The sequence below is a fragment of the Triticum aestivum genome, chromosome 3A (assembly GCF_018294505.1).
Source record: "Triticum aestivum cultivar Chinese Spring chromosome 3A, IWGSC CS RefSeq v2.1, whole genome shotgun sequence".
Lineage (NCBI taxonomy): Eukaryota > Viridiplantae > Streptophyta > Magnoliopsida > Poales > Poaceae > Triticum > Triticum aestivum.
Window position 1 is genome coordinate 703139527 of NC_057800.1, and position 20760 is coordinate 703160286.

The following is a 20760-nucleotide window of genomic DNA, read 5'->3' on the forward strand; positions in this document are numbered from 1 at the left end:
CCCATTTGTCTCAATTTTCAAGTTATTGTATGAATTTGTTCCCGCAGTGCAAGTTAGTGTACTGTAGGTGTATTTAACTCTTTATTCTATAGATTGATCGACCGTTTGACAAACGATAGCCGCGCGCCACATTATCAGCTAGCTAGATCCGCTATGTACGGAGCAGTAAACTAGCGCAGACTCATCGTTCATGGCTGGCTCCGTCGTGAAGCGGCCATCAACGAGAATCCCGGCACGCTCATCGGATTCGGGTCTACTCTGCTCGACGTATATAACGAGCAAGCAATGGCACCTCGATCCACCACAGGTCCACGGCCCTGGCCAGTCCAAAATGTGGCAACCAAAATGCCTCATCCTCGTCGCGGTCTCTCTCTCTGTGCTTGCATGCACGGCGGCGGGCGACGGCGGCGGCAGGTCACTGGTGACGGCCGTCACCAAGGACGCGACCACCTCCCTCTACACCATCCCCGTCAAGTCCGGCCGCCCGCTGGTCCTCGACCTCTCCGGCCCCATCGTCTGGTCCACCTGCGACGACGGCGCCCCCCACGACACGCTCGAGTGCAACAACATCGACTGCATGTGCGCGCACCGCTTCCACCCGCCCAGCTGCCCGCACACCGGCTACGGCATGCCCGACGTCCACAACCCCTACCGCTGCAAGTGCACCCCGCACCCGCACAACTCCGTCTCCGGCGACACCGCCTCGGGGGACATGACGCGCGTGGCGCTCTCCGCCAACGCCACCGACGGCATGAACCCGTTGGGCCCGGTGTCGTTCACCGCCGTGACGTCCTGCGCGCCCGACACCCTGCTACAGGGTCTGCCGGTGGGGGCCGTAGGCGTGGCGGGGCTCGCGCGCTCCAGCTTCGCGTTTGTTAGACTGTATATATACGTAGTCTGTGTATTAATATTGTAACATTGTATTGTATCTCTTGGTACCTCTATATAATGAAAAAGCCACCCCGTTTGGCCTTTTTTGGTTCATAGGATAGAATTAACGTAGGAATAGAAATTTTGTAGGAAATGAGATGACATGTATCTCAAATCCTATGAGTAGGAATAGAAAACAAGATGTCATTTGGTTGACACCAAAGAAATTTTTTCATTGAGTCTAGACTCATTTTTATTTTCCTATGAAATGTGGAGGATAGGAACCAATCCTATGTAGGAATAGGAATCCATTTGTATGAACCAAAGGACTCTAAAGGAAAACATCCTATAAAAATCCTATCCTCTAGAATTCCTATAAAATTCCTCCAAACCAAAGGAGGCCTAGGGTGTCGAGCAAGTTCCCAACATATTATGTTTTACATGGTATCAAACTAGGGTTTCGATGTCTTCCGCTACTCCCGCCGCCGCCGCCGCCGGTGCGCCGAATTCCGTCGCTGCCACCGCCGTCGCGCCGGCCCTCGCTCCTATGTCACCGTTCCTCACTTCTCGGCCCCTTGCGTCGGCCTACGGAGCCCTGCCGCCGACCGAGTCCCCGATCGGATCGAATCCGTCGGCCGACTCCTCTGCTGAGTTCGTTGCGCCGCCGTCTCATGGCGTTGCCGTGCAGCCGCCCTACGGTGTCGTCGCGCAGACGCCCAATGGCGTCGCTCCTGCCTTGTATGGTGCGCCGCCGGCGGCCCAGGGCTCCCTTCAGCCGCCGCAGTCCTCCTGGCCCGTGGAGTCCTACGCGGCGCCGCATCATCACCAACCCTATGCGGCTCTCTCGTCACATCACCACGGGCCACCGTCGGGGCCGATCTACTCCGCGCCGCCACCGCAGCAGCACTTCCTGGCGCAGCCACCGCAGCCCTACGCGGAGTTAATTGCACAGAAGTATCACAATTAGAGCATCACATGCAGATTGGTACCACGATTGCTAATTTTTGCATGTCAGTATCAACATTGGTCCAATTTTTTGCAAAAAAGGCTAAAAGGCTGATTTATACGTATTGATAGTGTATCTGATTGGGGCCCGTCTGTCAGGTGCCGACGTGGTATAGAGGGATTTTTTTTCGTTCGCAAGTTTTTCACGGACTTGTTCGAAAGTTTCCGGCGAATTGAACAAACAAATAACCGAAACAGAAAAACGCGCGTGAGGGCGATTCGAACCCGCGACCCGCAGGTCTGCGGCTGCGCGCGCTAGCCACTACGCCGTTGACGAGATCCAGGCGAAAGTTATATTATACTAGCACGCACACGCTGGGCCGGCAGCTGGGCCAAGCAAAACCTGCAATATTTTACAAAAAAATTAGTAGATGCAAAATGTTCATTTTTTTATTTTTACACAGGCTGTATTAATAGAATTATCTTTGAGAAAAATATTAGTTTGGTAAACATGCAGATTACTACATTTGTTATTTTTTGACAAATAGAAATATGAACCCCAGAATGAAACTTTCATCGTTTTAAAAAGGTTCAATATATAGGTGACAAATGGTTTTATAATATAAAAAAAGTTTATCGTATATTTATATAAAATCATTGTATATAAAAAAATGTTCAATGTTCAGTGTGTATTTACAAAAAATATCGCAGAATAAAAAGTTCACTATAAACTTAAAAAATGTTATGATCATTTTGCATCTATTAATTTTTTTAACATAATGCGCGGTGAATATTTATTACAAAAATGATAAATATAAGTTAAAAAATCTTAATATATGTTGAACAATTTTTGTAACATATATTAAGAAAATTGTTCAACATATATTACAAAAATGATCAATTTCATTGAATGAAAAAAGATGAAGAAACAAAAAGAAACCTGGGCAACGAACGAGCCCCAGCAAAACGCAAAACGAAAAAATTATTACAGGCCTCGGTTGGCCCAACCACCGGTCCAGCGTTTGCTTGTTTGTATAAAGAGTGTACTGCCCGCACTATGACGCGTGCATATCTGTGGCCTGGTGGCTAGCGCGCTCCGCTTGCGTGTTGCTGGTCGCTGGTTTGAAACCTGTTGACGCTTTGTTTTTCTTTATTTTACTTATTTATGCTGAACATTTTTTTAAATACGTTGAACAATTTTTAAAGATATGATGAATATTTGACATAATGCAAGGTGAATTTATTGTAATTTATGGTGAACATTTTCTTAGACATGATGGATTTTCGTAAAATATTGCAGGCTTTGCTTGGCCCAGCTGTCGGCCCAGCGTGTGCATGCTAGTATAATATAACTTTCGCCTGGATCACGTCAACAGTGATGCTGTGGCGTAGTGGCTAGCGCGCGCAACCGAACACCTGCCGGTCGCTGGTTCGAATAGCCCTCGCGTGTCTTTTTCTGTTTCTGTTATTTGTTTGTTCAATTCGCTGGAAACTTTCAAACAAGTCCGTGAAAAACTTGCGAACGAAAATCCCTCTTAATGGCGGGTTTTCTGCGACTGGGCATTTATGTGATTACAGATAAAGCCAAGGGATTTTCTGCAAAAAATATGCCACGTCGGCACCTGCCAGACGGGCCCCAGCTGTCAGATACACTGTCAATATGTATAAATCAGCCTTTTAGCCTTTTTTGTAAAAATTTGGACCAATGTTGATACTGACACGTAAAAATTAGCAATCATGGTACCAATCACGTGATAAACTTGCGAACGAAAAAAAAAATCCCTCTCAATGGCGGTTTTTCTGCGACTGGGCATTTATGTGATTACAGATAAAGCCAAGGGATTTTCTGCAAAAAATATGCCACGTCGGCACCTGCCAGACGGGCCCCAGCTGTCAGATACACTGTCAATATGTATAAATCAGCCTTTTAGCCTTTTTTGTAAAAATTTGGATCAATGTTGATACTGACACGTAAAAATTGGCAATCATGGTACCAATCTGCATGTGATGCCCCAATTGTGGTACTTCCGTGCAATTAACTCCCCTACGTGCCGTCGCCACGCCAATCCTACCCCGCGCCGTCCGGGTTCGTGGCTGCACCGCCGCAACCATCCTACGTGGCCACGGCGAACTACGGAGCCGACGCCCTCGTTGCCGGTGCTCCTGGCGTCTACTCGGCGAGTGCTCCTCATCTCGAGACAGCCCCGTCGATGGGTCTCTACGCGCCACCGATGCATGCTCACGCCGCTCAGGTCACGGCGCCATCACCGTTTTACTTCTCGCATCTACTGCCGGTGAAGCTCACGCCGGACAACTACCTGTCCTGGCATGCCCAGGTGTTGCCTCTTCTGCGCAGTCGCTATCTGGAGGGCTATGCTGACGGATCCATCCCGTGTCCGCCCACTCATCACCCGGCGTATCATACATGGGTGGCCCAGGATCAGGCCATTCTCTCTGCAATCCAGTCCTCGCTCACTCCGAGCATCTCATCGCTGGTCATCTTCGCTGCTACATCCCGGGAGGCATGGGCGGCGCTTCACACCAGCTTCGCCTCGCAGTCTCAGGCGCGTGCTCATTCTATACGCACCGAGCTTGGTGAGACTAATCTTGGTGACCTCAGCATCACGGACTACTTTAACAAGATGCGGGGTCTCGCCGACACATTGGCCTCGGTTGGCCAGTCTCTGCAGGATGAGGAGTTCACCACTTTCGTTCTTAACGGGCTCGACGATGATTATGACAATCTCGTTGAGAACATTCATGGCCGTGACGATCCACTTCCACCTCGCGAGCTGTATGCCCGACTCCTTGGCCGTGAACAGCGCATCAAGGCCCGCCGTGTCTCACCGGGCTCCGCCTCCGCCAACGCCGCGACTCGTGGCAAACCTCAGCGGCCTTCATCTTCAGGAGGCAAGCAGGCACCATCTTCACAGCCGGCTCCACGTGGCAATGCGCCATCCATCACGGGTGGAAACCGGCCGGTTGCTTGCTGGTCCTCTTGCGGTGCCCCGCAGGCTTGCCAGCTGTGTGGCCTGGAGCGCCACATTGCATCTCGTTTTCATCGTCGCTACAAGCAAGATTTTCTGGGCCTTGGCAACAATGGCAAAGGAAATGACAAGCAGGCTACCGCCGCCGTGACTAATCATGATCATGGTCGCACTCCGTCCTACTCCATTGATCCAACATGGTATATGGACACCAGCGCTACTAACCACCTCACTGGCGAGATGGGCAAGCTCTCTACTCAGGAGACATATCGTGGTCATGATCAGGTGCACGCCGCCAACGGAGTAGGTATGCGCATCTCTCATGTTGGTCAGGCTTCTCTCCTTGCACACAATTTTCGCAAACTACATCTTTCCAATGCCCTTCGTGTTCCCTTTGCTACGCGTAGTTTGTTGTCTATTCCTCAACTTACACGTGATAATAATGTCCTTGCTGAGTTTCACCCTTCTCGTTTCTTTATCAAGGATCGGGACACGAGGGTCGTTCTGCTTAGCGGTCGTCTTCGCCATGGCTTGTACGCACTTGATGTACCGAGCACACCATCAATGCAGTCTTCTCCTCAGGCGTTCAGTGATGTTCGTGTGTCGCCTACGCACTGGCATGCGCGCCTTGGTCATCCTGCGGCTCCTATAGTTCGTCATGTGTTGCATCGTCATGAACTACCAGTTGTGTCCAATAAATCTGTTGAAACCGTTTGTGATGCCTGTCAGCAGGGCAAGAGTCACCAACTTCCGTTTTCAGAGTCTAGTCGTGTTGTGAAACATCCTCTTAAGCTTGTGTTTTCTGATGTATGGGGTCATGCCCAGACGTCTGTTCGTGGCCACAATTATTATGTCAGTTTTATTGATGCTTATAGTCGGTTTACTTGGCTTTATCTTATTAAGTGCAAGTCTGATGTGTTCGATGTTTTTATCCAGTTTCAAGCACATGTTGAGCGTCTCCTTAAGCAGAAAATCATCCATGTTCAATCTGACTGGGGGGGGGGGGGTGAATACCACAACCTCAACTCTTTTTTTAACAAACTTGGGATTTCGCATCGTGTGTCTTGTCCTCATACACATCAGCAAAATGGAACTGCCGAACGTAAGCATCGTCATCTTGTTGAAACTGGCCTAACCTTGCTCGCTCATGCATCCGTTCCATTTCGGTTTTGGAGTGATGCTTTCTCCACAACTTGTTTTCTCATAAATAGGCTTCCCTCACGACTCCTGAAAATGCAAACTCCGCTTGAACTCTTGCTCAAAGAGACTCTAGACTACACTTTTTTAAAGGTGTTCGGGTGTGCATGTTGGCCTCACCTTTGCCCATATAACAAGCGTATGTTAGAGTTTCCGTCTAAGAAGTGCGTCTTCCTGGGGTACAGTTCTCTTCACAAAGGGTACAAATGCGTCCATGTTCCTACCAATCGCGTTTACATCTCTCGTGACATGGTGTTTGATGAAAACGTGTTTCCTTTTCGCGCACTTCCGACAAACTCTACCACTTCCTCACAATCGGTGCACATGTCCATACCTTTGCCTGATCAATTTGTGGATGTTGCATATGCCCCTGCGTTGTTGACTAATCATGCTGCAGGTATTGGACGTGGCGCTCGTCTTGAGCTTCTTGATGAACAGGAAACCGACGCGGCAGCTCCTGCTCGGGATGTGCATGTGCCATGCATATCGGGTTCGACCCGCGTACCCGCCCCTACATCGCCACTGGAGGCTGCCGTGCGGGCGCCGGTCTCGCCTGGCCCGCCACTGGCCTCGCCCAGTCCTTCGGCCGGCGCCCCGCCTGGCCCTCGGATGGCCTCGCCTGGCGTGCCGCTGGCCTTGCCTGGTCCATCAGCCGGCGCTCCGCCTGACCCAGGAGGGGTCACGCCCGACCTGGAGGCATCTTCGCCTCGGCCGGCGGTTGCTTCGACCGGCCTGGAGCTGGACCCGGTCAGTCCCGCCTCGGTTGCTAGTGCATTGGCCTCGCCTCGCTCGTCGTCGTCAGGGAGCCCTAGTGCAAGCTCTCCCGATGCTGCAGCTTCGTCTTCATCACCGGTTGTGTCAGTATCGCCGACACGGTCTGTGGTCCCTCTTCGTCCTCGTACACGGAGTCAGTTGGGCATTTTCTGTACGAAGGAACGCAAGGACGGGACTGTGGCATGGCTAGCCGCGTGCATGTCTCACACTGCTGCTGATCCCACTGCCGAGCCTTGACACTTCCAGGCTGCACTGAGTATTCCTCAGTGGCACGCTGCTATGGAACAGGAGTTTCAGGCTCTCCAGAAAAATGACACTTGGCAGCTTGTTCCTCCAGTATCTGGTGTCAATATTATTGATTCCAAGTGGGTTTTCAAAGTCAAGAGACATGATGATAGTTCCATCGAACGCTACAAGGCATGGCTTGTTGCCAAGGGCTTCAAACAGAGGTATGGTCTTGATTATGAAGACACGTTCAGTCCAGTCATCAAGCCTACTACCATTCGCTTGCTGTTGTCTCTTGCTGTCACTCGTGGATGGTCTCTTCGTCAGCTTGATGTGTAGAACGCTTTCCTCCATGGAATTCTGGAGGAGGAGGTTTATATGCGTCAGCCACCTGGATTTGTTGATCCTGCACGCCCTCGTCATCTCTGTCGTCTGACTAAGGCGCTATATGGACTGAAACAGACTCCTCGTGTATGGCATGCTCGTCTTGGCTCTGTTCTCCGAGCACTTGGGTTTACTCCCTCCACTGCAGACACATCGTTGTTCCTTCTTCAGCGTCCTGAGGTTACGATGTATCTTCTGGTTTATGTTGATGATATCATTCTCATCAGTTCATCCCATGCTGCTGCTGATCGTCTTGTGGTTGCACTCAGTGGTGACTTTGCTGTCAGGGATTTGGGTGCCTTGCATTTTTTCCTTGGTCTGGAGGTTTCATGTTCTTCTGCTGGTTTGACTCTTACACAGAAGAAGTACTCCTTGGACTTGCTGCGTCGTGCTGGTATGCTGAAGTGCAAACATGCCATTACTCCGATGTCTGTCACTGATCGGTTATCTGCCCTTGATGGAGATTCTCTTTCACCTGAGGATGCTAATGAGTATCGCAGTCTCGTTGATGGTCTGCAATACCTTACTATTACCAGGCCTGATATCTCCTATGCAGTCAACCGTGTCTGTCAGTTTCTTCATGCACCCAGGACATCTCATTGGTCAGCTATGAAACGTATTTTGCGTTACATATGTCTTACTGTCTCCTATGGTTTGCTTCTTCAGCCTGCGCCATCATGTGAGCTCTCAGCTTTCTCAGATGCAGATTGGGCTGGCAGTCCTGATGACAGGCGATCCATGGGGGGATATGCGGTATTTCTGGGTTCTAACTTGATCGCCTGGAATGCTCGAAAGCAGGCCACAGTGTCTCGCAGTAGTACTGAAGCTGAGTACAAAGCAGTTGCTAATGCCACTGCTGAGATCATATGGGTACAGTCTCTGTTGAGAGAGTTGAGAGTTGCTTCAGCTCATCCTCCGGTTCTGTGTTGTGATAACATTGGTGCTACATATCTTTCATCTAATCCAGTTTTCACGCTAGGACGAAGCACATTGAGGTTGACTATCATTTTGTTCGGGAACGTGTTGCACAGAAACTACTTTGTATCAAGTTCATCCCGTCAAAGGATCAACTTGCTGACATCTTCACGAAGCCTCTTCCACAACCACAGTTTGTAGGCTGTAGGCGCAATCTTAATTTGCTTTGTACTTCAGGCCACAGTTAAGATTGAGGGAGGATGTTAGACTGTATATATACATAGTCTGTGTATTAATATTGTAATATTATATTGTACCTCTTGGTACCTCTATATAATGAAAGAGTCACACCCCGTTTAGGGTGTCGAGCAAGTTCCCAACATATTATGTTTTACAGCGTTCCCCGCGCAGGTCGCGGGCACTCAGGGCGTGGCTAACTCGTTTGCGCTCTGCCTCTCGAGCAGCCCTGGCAACGGCGTCGCCATCTTCGGAGGCGGCCCGCTCTTTGTCCTGGGGCAGCCCATCTCGGAGATGCTGGGCAGCAACACCCACCTCCGCAAGTACAAGGACTCCCCCGGCTACTACATCATGGCCAGCAAGGGCATCACCATGGACGGAGTGCAGATCCTGCCGGGCGAGCACGCGCCGCTCACCATCGGCCTCTCCACGACGACCCCCTACACGGAGCTGCGCAGTGACGTGTACCGCCCATTCATCAACGTGTTCGACCAGGCTATGGAGTGCTGGGGTGCTGCCGCTTTGAGGGTCCCCTTCCCGGCCGCGTCGCCGTTCGAGCTGTGCTACAACAATTCGAAGCTGCCGCAGAAGCGGTTCGGCTTCTTCGTGCTGAGGATCAGCCTGATGCTGGATGGCGGCACAAGCTGGCCGGTGTTTGGCATGAACTCTGTGGTGCGGTTGAACCGCGGCACGCCGTGCTTGGCTTTCGTCGAGATGAAGGCGGGGAACAAGGCCGGGTATGGCGATGGTGCGGCGCCGGCGGTGGTGATCGGAAGTTTTCAGATGGAGAACATGCTGCTGGTTATCGACGAGGAGAAGCAGACGCTCGGATTCACCACCGGGCAGCACCTCAACAATGGGCTCTCGTGCGGCCACTTCAATTTTACGATGCCAGCCTAGCCTAGTGTTGTGTGGTGTCATTGTGTTGCTTGGATTTCGAATTTCCGTGCTTCAATTTGACTGTTTTTTCCGTCATTTTTTCCGCAGACAACCCTATGCGCCAAAATAAATTACACACATCCAAGCACATCGAGATTTGAGAAGTCAGAAGCCTACACAAAATTATTCGGTTGTACTTGGCTATTTGACTATTTCTCATCCTGTATATAACACTGTCAAACCACCATAGAGATTCCATCACCTATGGTCAGAGAATGCACGCAAGGTGTGTGCATGACTATGACATTCTCTTTCCTCTATCTTCCACAGAAAAGAAAGGGAGGTGATACTCTTACGTCAATGTACGGATCAAAAAATGTCCTGAAATTTAAGAGTATTAGGCCAACTTCACCGCACGACCCCATCTTATCCGACCCCATTTGTCTGGAGTAAAAGGAACAAACCAGACGGCCCGGCGCGTGGGAGCAAATGAACTTTTATCCGTTTTGTGTCTGCTTTCGACCCATCCCCGGCTCAAGTTTGCACCGATTTTGGGGTAAAATGGATAGCGCGTGGACGGGCGGGACGCGCGCGCTTGTCCTCCCCTGACCCGCCTGTCGGTGGCACAAAGCAAAACCCCCCGCCCGACCATTTGGCGCCATTTGCAGCAAATCCTCCCACGTCCCTCTCGCCACCCCCCTAACGGTGTCCTGGACTATGGGGTACTCACCACGTTGTCTCCCAATCAGTTGGATTGGGCCGAGGACCCCCATGGCCGTATGCTCATGGGCCAGTTCGGACAGCCGATGTATACCCGAGGAAGATTCGACAAGACTTGGTGATTAAGACAAGGACTCCTCTCCACCGGCGTATTTGACTCGGACTCTTGTTATCCTAGGCCTTTGGTACATTATATAATCCGAGGCCAGGCTAGTCGGTAGATTATTATGACATTACTCATCATACCTCTAGGGTTTAGACCACAACATATGATCTCGAGGTAGATCAACTCTTATAACCCCTATACTCATCAAAGTCAATCAAGCAGGAAGTAGGGTATTACCTCCATCAAGAGGGCCTAAACCTGGGTAAACATCGTGTCCCCTATCTCCTGTTACCATCGATCTTTAGACGCACAGTTCGGGACCCCCTACCCAAGATCTGCCGACTTTGACACCGACAATGGTGCTTTCATTGAAAGTTCCGCTGTGTGATCGGCAAAGGATCAATGGCTCGCCCGCAGATCAACTGTGATGCCGGCATCTTCGTCGCCGGCTCGACTGGTCACCTTGGCTAGACCGAGGACCGCGCTCCATCTTCGATCGTCATGTTCGAACGGGGGCCTTCATCAACATCAACTCTGATCTCTATCAAGATCATGGAGGAATCACCCATGGAGCTCGGAGGCTCAACGTCAACATTGCCCTCGGGCGACCGTGTTGTTTTTTCAAACAGCAAACTTGTATCCGCTGCCACCACCTCCTCGAGCATCACTTTGACAATTTATTTGATGGAATTGTGCGGAATTGAGTCTACAACAACTATGCAAAATTTCGTCGAGTTCCGATGGAGGAATCTCGGGAAATTTATGATATACCGGAGCCGTGTCAAATCTGGACGAGTTTAGGGCGTGGTCTCCAGCACCTAGCTCGGATGTCCTTTGAAAGATCCAACCGTTGATCGGCTGCGGAATTCCTATATCTACCACCCCTCAAAATCTCAGCTCGATCCGATCATACAAACTCCAGGAACCTTCCGATTAGTGCATCATTTTTCGGATCTATTTTCTGCGCGAATACGGATCCGACCAGAATTCATGTTTGATATTGGACAACCTTTTTAAGGGAATTTTCTTCTATGGTATTGTGCGTTGTTTTTAACACGTGCCCATAAAATTTTACGAAAACACTAATGCCCACACGTGTGGGCATTACCCAACTCGCCCACACGCATGGATCATGTTCACTGTCTTTTGCACAAATCTTGACACGAAAAAGGTGGATTTGGTGTGCCACGTAGGACGGGGCTGGTGTGTGGGCGTTGGAGAGTTTGCCCACATGCCCACACCACGCTATTTGCCAGCTGCATTGTGTGGGCGAACTGCTTTTCGCCCACACAGTCACCAACTAGGTCATGCGCGTGTGAGTGAACTACTTTTCGCCCACACGACACTACTACCTTGTGGATGGCAACTGCAGTTACGCGAATGTGGCAACTTGGTACACACACATGGCAACTGTGATTCTTTACTACATGGCAACTGCAGTTACGCGAACGTGGCAACTCGGTACACACACATGGCAACTGTGATTCCTTGTTACACGGCAACTGCAGTTGCGCATACGTGGCAACAAGATAAACACACATGGCAACTGTGATTAACAATACATGGCAACTATGGTTGGACCACACGTGGCAACTAGGTAAACATACATGACAACTACTGTTTTGACCATATGTGGCAAGTAGTTAATCACACACGGCAACTACGGTTTGATTACATGCGGCAACTACCATAAATTAGACATGGCAAATATAGTTGACCAAAACAGATAGAGTTGCCATGCTTTTACAACTACACTTGCCATCCCGGATAACTACATCTGCCAACCAGGCTGGCAACTAAGTCGTCATCCCGCGGGGTACCTAACGTAGCTGCGTCAGGACGTGTGGGCATTTTTGCTTCGTGCCACACGCACGGGATGGAGATGAGTAGTACTTGTTGGGCGTGTGGCACGAAGTAGCCGTGCCCACACATGTGGGCAATTCTAATGTCCACCCACACACAGCCCGCGTGGGATGCTCCTGCTCACACCACACATGGTGTGTGGGCGCATGTCGTATATGCCACACGTGTGGCAGTTATCGGCGTCCAAATTTTAAGCCTTTTTTAGGCACTCTTCACCATCTCCCTGGTGTCACACCAGTCCGGTAACATTGCTCCACGTCTGCCAACCTGTGCTAGACAGATCGTCGCTTCATCGAGCCGAGGCTAACATTATCAGATCATCAGCTCGGCATGCCGAACAAGAGTTCGGCATCACGAAGGATAAATCATCACCAAAACCATCTCCCCATGGATTGCACGGGTCAGGCTAGCTGACATCGCCGCTCGGTCACTTCATCAATCCGGCATTGACCGTGTCACAAGTTATGACCAGCGTCGGCATGGCAGCACTGTTGTTTTTTCAAGAAAATGTCCATCATGCCGAACTGCTTTAACACCTCGGCTGACATGGCAGCTGCAACGTCTCCTTACTGACCCGCTCCGCCATCTCGGGTAGACCGGGGACTTTACTATTTCTTCATCAACATACTCCCGTGACTTCGGCGTCACCAGCAGACCAGCTTCGTTACGTTAGCTGGACCGGGGGTTTGCCTTGGCGAGCCCACCTTTGCCAGCATCGCCATGCCGTCACTTTATTGCCCATCAGAAAATGGGTGTGCGGATCGAGTCGCAATTTTGGGAGTAACCTTTCTTCAGATTGCTACAACAGATAAACCAGGTGCTATTAATCCTAGTATTTTTTCTTGCTTGGGTTTATTTTTTCCAAGGAATTATTACTCTGGTTTGTTTCATCATCTGTACACAGGTCTATCAAATAGTGGCCGCATTAACAACGATCGCGTGGTGGTTCGGTCAGTTTCCGTATATAGTTCGGCGAATGCCGCATCCGGAACTCAGACCGGCCTGCGAATTCAGGTTCGGCCACGCCTTCACCGCGTCACGCCGACACCCTGCATCGACATGACTTCGGCGCCAGGCCACATCTCCTTCAATAAATTATTTTTGCGAAAAGCAATTATCCTTTTTGGACCGCGCTATTTTATGTGTGTAGGTGATCGACTTCGACTACGTCACGCAGTCACTTTGGCAAGCCAACGTCATTGTCCCAATCGGCTCGCGTGATCACCTTGTTGGTCGAATTGCCATACCGACATGTTCGGTTTCCTCGAGGACTTCGACATCGTTGAGAGAGCTCTACGTCATCGAGTGTTCGGCACACATGCTAAATTTGTTTTTTTACTCACTTTGCATAAATTATTAATTATGCAACAATTTTTTTATTATTATTATCTTCGGCTTGCACTATTTTCTATGCACATGTAAAGCATCCAGGTCGGGCAGCGCTGTCACCTCGGTGTACTGACATACCACGTCACCTCGGCTGGACCGAGGGCTTCGTCATTACTTCATTAAGCCACGCCGGGGACTTCGGCTTCACAATGTCGGCCTGCATTGGCCGTGCTATGTCGCCACTTCGGAGTGCCGAGCTCTTCGCTCCGCCACCTCGGGACCGGCTTGGGGGCTGGGACCTTGTCCCGCCGTAAGCTCGGGCCGTGCATCGACACCGAGCACATTAACCAGCTAAGTCGCTTCCATGCTTAAAAACCTTTAGTTTTAAATTCTGTTCGGTTTGACCAAGCATTATGTTTTTTTGACAAAAAGTCATTTGCGAAATACTTTCTTTGTCAAAACCTTATTTGTTGCAAGCAAATTCAAATACCCCGTTTACTTGGGGGCTTCCTTTATGAAGCCTTTCCTCTTGCATATGATTATACTTGTACGGCTTCGTTCCTTGTTCGTGTATTACGCCACAATATGCACCATGTGGACTTAAGTGTTTCGCAAGCTGGGTTGCCTGGTTCCTGTGCTTACCCCTACGTTCCCGATTGTTCGGCTAGGCGTTAAAGGGAGCACCTCTGCGATAGTTACTACCGGGTCATCCGAGTTAGTAACTCAGACTGGGTGAAGCCGAAAGCTAGCGCTCTTATTGTTTTCAATAATGGTCGGCACACAATGGAACTCATGAGTAAAAAAAATCTATTGCACAAGTCTCATAGTAACAATGAGCAACCGAAGAAAGGTATCGGTGGAGGTACTATTTTCTTCGAAGATGCTTCTTACACTTTGTCAGTAATATAACATAAGTTCCCTGAGCGCGCTTTGTCTGTTACAGCCTTATGGCCTGATTGCCTGGTTATCGAAAACACCGTTGATGCTTTCGACAGGTGGAGTACATGACACTTTTCGGTCCTTGAACGAAGAGGGAGAAGCCGACGGTCGGTTAAGACGCGTTTAAAGTTCGGGTGAACACATATATGATATTAGTACATCAGTACATACAATCATTATACATAAAATTCTTTTACCCAAGTCACTTGGAGGCTCTTAAAATTTATATGAGCTGTTTTATAGTAAATGTGTTTTCTTCTTGGTCGTTGCAAAGTCTTTTTCTACCGCTCCTTTTCCAACTCGAGTGTATGGCAATAGCCGGATAGCCTGTCTTCTCTCTAAAAAGCCGCTCAAATTTAGTTTGCTAAACTGGCCTCGAAGAAGTATTCCGCCTTTGGGATAAGGAGCTTGAAGCCGCAGGTTGGCCCGCTTGAAGTGTTGTGATCAGATGTGTCGTGTTAAAGCACGACAGAAGCACAATTTTTTATTTTTTCCAATTTTCGGATTGGCACCGAACACTTGATCTTGTTCGGACGTCAAGCTTTTACTGACGTTTTTTGGTTTTCCAAGATTATGGCACTTTTAAACTATTTGTGTGTTTCCAGCATAAGTATCGTAGTGCAACGCCGGACACGTTTAGAGATTCGGCAAAAATATTCTCGGATATTACTATATATGCACCGGTTTCAGATTGTCTCTTCGGTCAAATAGTTGGGTTGCCCGGCTCCTGTGCTTGCCTCCTATGTTCCGTGTTGTTCGGCTAGGTGTGCAAAGGGATAACCACTGTGATTGTGCTTCTAGCTCGCATGGTTAAGCATCTCAGTGGAGAAAGCCGAAAACTGACTGTCACAATAAGCGTAAACTGGTTAGCGATCCGATGACTATGTTAAATGACGGGCCGATCATAACATTGGCCGAAGTGTTTACGGCTTGACCTCGGCTGTCGCCGAACACTAACCGGTGGCTCATAGCTATCTTCCCCAGTTTAGAAGCTCCTATGACCAAGTGAAAGTTATAAAGCCCGCATATCTGATTACCTCGTTTCTGCTCACACAACTGCCTTCGGGCACCGAGTCGTCGGCCAAGGGTGGTCTTGTTATTGCGGAGACACCCTGCGTAGTATCTACAAAGGGGTAGAAGCCGACGATGGGCCACTTTCAAGTGATAAACGGTCATAACGGAGTCAAAATAAATATATCGTCGGCGTTTGTATTTAATATACAAGGACTGCCTTCCGTAATTATCGTTATAAAGCCATAAATAAGCATCAATTTGACTTAAGATTTTTGCCAAGTTGGGTTGTCTGGCTCCTGTGCTTACCCCTACGTTCCTGATTGTTCGGCTAGGCGGTAAAGGGAGCACCTCTGTGATTGTTACTACCGGCTCATCCGAGTTAGTACCTCAGACTGGGTGAAGCCGAAAGCTAGCGATCTTATAGGATCACATTGGTCGGCAACAACGGAAGTAAATTTTTTGCTTCATTAATACCATAGAATTCGGGAACTTTCCCCGAACTAAATCCTCAATATTTTCCTCCCACATTGATCAGAGGTGAGGTTTCATGATCATTATAAGCATGACGATCCAAAGAAAGGAACTGATAGCGGGACTATTTTCCTTGGAAGATGTTTCTTACATTAAGTAATATAACATATCTCTCCACATACCTTTGTTTATAAAACTGTATGGCCGAATTGCCTTGTTTTCCATAAATCTTTGCCCTTATAACGACTTTATAAAGTAGGACAAACCCTCCCCGGCTTCTGGCCGAGGAGGTTGAAGCCGATGGTCGATCAACACAGTTTAGTACAATGCGGATCCAAGCATTAATGATGTAAAGTACTTGGATACATAGAATCATTACACATAATTTGTGGTTTCACTCTGGATATCGATCCTTAATTTGGCCGCCCGTGCCCACATTATGGCCCGGGGGTTACTGGGCTTCGGGCTTATCATTCACTAATATTGAAAGGGGCATATCGACCCCCTGATCTGGTTTGCCACCCGACCAGTGTCTCGGGGGCTACCGCATTGACAATCCAATGCAGAAAATTTAAAGTGCAATATAGCTTTCGAGGAGATTATGTTTGAGGACTATACCTTCAGCCGGACTCCTGGACTATGAAGATACAAGATTGAAGACTCAGTCCCGTGTCTGGAAGGGACTTTCCTTGGCGTGGAAGGCAAGCTTGGCGATACGGATATGAAGATCTCCTACCATTGTAACCGACTCTATGTAACCCTAACCCTATCCGGTGTCTATATAAACCGGAGGGTTTTAGTCCGTAGGACAACGTACACATCAACAATCATACCATAGGCTAGCTTCTAGGGTTTAGCCTCCTCGATCTCGTGGTAGATCTACTCTTGTACTACCCATATCATCAATATTAATCAAGCAGGACGTAGGGTTTTACCTCCATCGAGAGGGCCTGAACCTGGGTAAAACTTCGTGTCCCTTGCCTCCTGTTACCATCCGGCCTAGATGCACAGTTCGGGACCCCCTACCCGAGATCTGCCGGTTTTGAAACCGACATTGGTGCTTTCATTGAGAGTTCCTCTGTGTCGTCGCCATCAGGAAGGATGCCTCGCCCCATCTTTAAAGACGGTACTGTTGCTAAGGGAGCTTTGGCTGTCGGCCAAACCCTCCGGCTAGGTGGTTTTCTTATGACCGCCTGTTCGGCTTCTGCGCCGATGATGACCTCTCGAGCCATCGAAAACAATCTTCATGTCAGCTCGGAACTTGCCGAGCAGTTGGATCCAATGGAGCCTTCCTCCATAAACGAGCTCTTGGATCGCTTCGCCGCCCTGGGAGTCGCTACGGATTACGACCAGATCGGGCCTAAAACCGATCTGAGAGAGATTAACTCTCCCCAAGTCACCCATCACGTTGCCGTGGTAGAGGCACAGTACGACAACCCTTCATCTATCTTAAGGACTCGCTACGTCCGAATTCCCGATCCCACCAAGCCAGATACCCGCGGAGGGGAGGATATCACTCAAGACCTAAACTTAGAGTCAGGCGACACACTGGATTTAGACAACATCCAGGAATCCAAATTTTCGAGTTCAGAAATTCCTCGGCCTTTGAGCCTTAGATGGGGTGAGGCTTCGGATTTAATTCCACCCGCCCACCCCAACATAAGAGATCTGTCCAAAATCAGGCAAGAACCCGATGAAACAGTACATCATTACTGGGCCAGATTCTGCCTAGTTAAGAACAGGCTAAGGGACTGCCGCGAGGAAGACGCAATCTCAATCTTCTGCAATAATTGCACGGACAAGGGAATACTCAACACTATAAGTCGCCGTGATATTACACGCTTCGCTGACTTGGTGTCCATTGTACAAAAGTACTGTGCGATGGAAAGCGCCTGGAAAACGGAAATAAAATTTTGGGACAATCCGGCCCTGAATACAAACCCAGTCCGAAATAAAAGGGTGCATCATCACCAGTCACCCAGGTCAAGAACTAAAAAGCAAAAACCCTCTACAGGGCAGGGAACCGTACTGGAAGGATGGCTTAATGGACCCTATAAAATTCACAGTACAGAGGACGTCACACCAATTCACAGCCTTAGAGCATGTTGGATACTCCGGCAGGTGGCCAAAATTGGCGAAAATCTCCTAATTCCGGAGGCCACAGAAAGCCACCCCAGAGACACCAATACGGTATTAACAGTCTTCGAGACTTTCGCATCAAATAATATGCGAAAAAGGACACTCCATAGCCTTGCCGAAGTCTACCAAGTAGCAACAATAAACCCGTGGAGTGACACGACTATTACCTTCAACGCCAGTGATGAACCTAAATTCCGAACAGCCCGAGCACCAGCCGCATTGGTCCTCAGTCCAATAGTGGACGGCTTTCGTCTTACCAAGGTACTCATGGACGGCGGCAGCGGATTGAACCTCATTTATGAGGAGACCCTTCAAAAAATGGAAATAGACTAGAACCGCATTGAGTGAAGCAGCACAACCTTTAGAGGAATAATCCCCAATTGGGAAGCGCGCTGTACAGGAAAAATCACACTAGATGTGGTGTTCGGCACGCCGGATAATTACAGGTCCAAAGAGGTCACGTTCCAGGTGGCTCCGTTCAGCAGCGGTTATCACGCTCTGCTAGGGCGGGAAGTGTTTACAATCTTCCAAGCAATACCCCATTACGGGTACATGAAGCTCAAGATGCCCGGGCCTAACGGGATCATCACTCTCGCTAGTGATCCGGACATAGCACTCCGCGCCGAAAACAAGACAGCCGCACTAGCCCTCGAGGCACTATCCGAAGCCCTAGCGGCTGAGGAGCTGACTGCGCTGCGCTCTACGGTGAATAGGGACGATGTGGTACTCCACAAAAGATCCAAGTCCACCTCCTTTAAACCGGCGGACGAAATAGTCAAATTCCAAGTCCATCCAACGGACCCCAATAAAACAGCTTCCATCGGGGCACAGTTAAACCCTGATGTCGATGCCGCATTGCGAGAGTTCCTATGTGAGAACTGGGACATTTTCGCCTGGCACCCTTCAGACATGCCAGGAATCCCATGCAGGCTGGCCGAGCACAGCTTAAATATCCAAACAGGATTCAAACCTGTCAAACAGGCTCTTCGGCATTTTTCCGAACCTAAGAGACATGCCATGGGAGAGGAGCTAGCAAAGCTATTGGAGGCCGGATTCATCAGAGATATAAAACATCCGGACTGGCTAGCAAACCTGGTGATGGTACCAAAGAAGGACAAATCATGGCGCCTGTGTGTTGATTTTAAAGACCTTAACAAGGCTTGCCCATAGGATCCCTTCCCCCTCCCCCGCATCGATCAAATTATCGACGCTACCGCAGGACACGATTCGTTGTGTTTCCTCGACGCATATTCTGGCTACCATCAAATCAAGATGGCAGAACCAGACCAAGCCACAACGGCATTTATCACACCATACGGGCCATTCTGCTTCAACACGATGCCCTTCGGGCTCAAAAAGGCCGGCGCAACATATCAGCGCATGATTCAGACATGTCTGGCAAGCCAGATCGGCAAAATAGTGGAGGCATATGTAGATGATGTGGTCATCAAAACAAGACATGTTGAATCTCTAGTAGACGACTTGAGGCTCACATTTGATAACCTCCGAACATACGACATCAAGCTCAACCCGGAAAAATACGTTTTTGGCGTTCCAGCCGGAAAGCTTTTGGGCTTCATTGTATCCGGTAGAGGAATTGAAGCAAATCCAGCCAAGATCCAAGCTCTGTCGCAACTGGATATCCCAAAGGACCTCAAACAAATACAAAAGTTAACCGGATGCGTCGCGGCTCTAAGCCGCTTTATCTCCCGCTTGGGAGAAAAGGCCCTACCCCTTTACCGCCTCCTTCGGCGCACCGAACACTTCAAATGGACGGATGCAGCCACGGCCGGACTCGACGAAATAAAAGCCATACTGGCAACAAACCCAGTCCTGACCGCACCAAACATTGGTGAACCAATGCTATTATACATTGCAGCAACACATCAGGTTGTAAGCGCAGTGCTCGTCGTCGAACGAGAAGCGGACGGACACAAATTCCCCCTTCAAAAGCCGTTCTATTATGTGTCCACTGTCCTCACTCCCTGCAAATCACAGTACCCGCATTACCAAAAGATTGCGTACGCGGTATTCATGGCATCCCGGAAGCTACGACACAACTTTCAAGAGTGTTCAATAACAGTAGCCTCGGAAGTACCACTTAACGATATTATAAATAACCGTGACGCAATGGGCTGGATTGCAAAATGGGCCATTGAGCTCCTCCCGTTCAACATAACTTATAAGCCACGACGAGTCATCAAGTCACAAGTCTTGGCCGACTTCGTCGCAGAATGGACGGAGGCCGAAGTCCCTAAAGAGTACGGCAAATATTCTAATTGGATCATGCATTTCGACGGCTCCAAGATGTTGGCCGGACTGGGGGCTGGCGTCGTTTTGACGTCCCCCACAGGAGACACAGTTCAATACGTACTGCAGAATATGTACACGGATTCCAACAATGCAGCCGAATATGAGGCCCTTTTACATGGTCTCCGGATGGCAGTATCCATGGGCATCCAACGCCTAGAGGTGAGCGGGGACTCGAACCTCGCAATATCCCAAATAAATGGAGACTTCGATGCCAAGGACCCAAAAATGGCAGCTTACTGCAACGCCGTCCTAAAACTGTCAGCTCGGTTTGAGGGGCTTGAATTTCACCATATAGCCCGGGAAAATAATGAGGCGGCAGATGTCCTGGCATGCATTGGCGCAAAACGCGATGTAGTCCCCCCAACATCTTCTTGGAAAGGCTGTTCAAGCCATCCATAGTATGGGAAGGGGAGCCGAACAATAACAGCCCGGGCTCAACCGCACTGACCGACA

General features: G+C 49.4%; 1 protein-coding gene across 1 annotated transcript; it reads left to right on the plus strand.

Annotated features, from left to right (window-relative positions):
- Positions 1-331: 331 nt before the first annotated feature.
- On the plus strand, positions 332-9434 carry LOC123059270 (chitinase CLP-like). The gene is made up of 2 exons (XM_044481876.1): positions 332-867; positions 8693-9434. Exons 1-2 carry the CDS (start codon positions 332-334, stop codon positions 9432-9434), a joined length of 1278 nt encoding a protein of 425 aa, XP_044337811.1.
- Positions 9435-20760: the final 11326 nt, after the last annotated feature.

What these genes read in the sequence shown, in the direction of transcription:
- LOC123059270 (XM_044481876.1), top strand. Translation starts at nt 332, where the DNA reads ATGTGGCAACCAAAATGCCTCATCCTCGTCGCGGTCTCTCTCTCTGTG. An exon ending in GGGCTCGCGCGCTCCAGCTT is followed by an intron (nt 868 to 8,692) that starts CGCGTTTGTTAG and finishes ATTATGTTTTAC; the next exon opens with AGCGTTCCCCGCGCAGGTCG.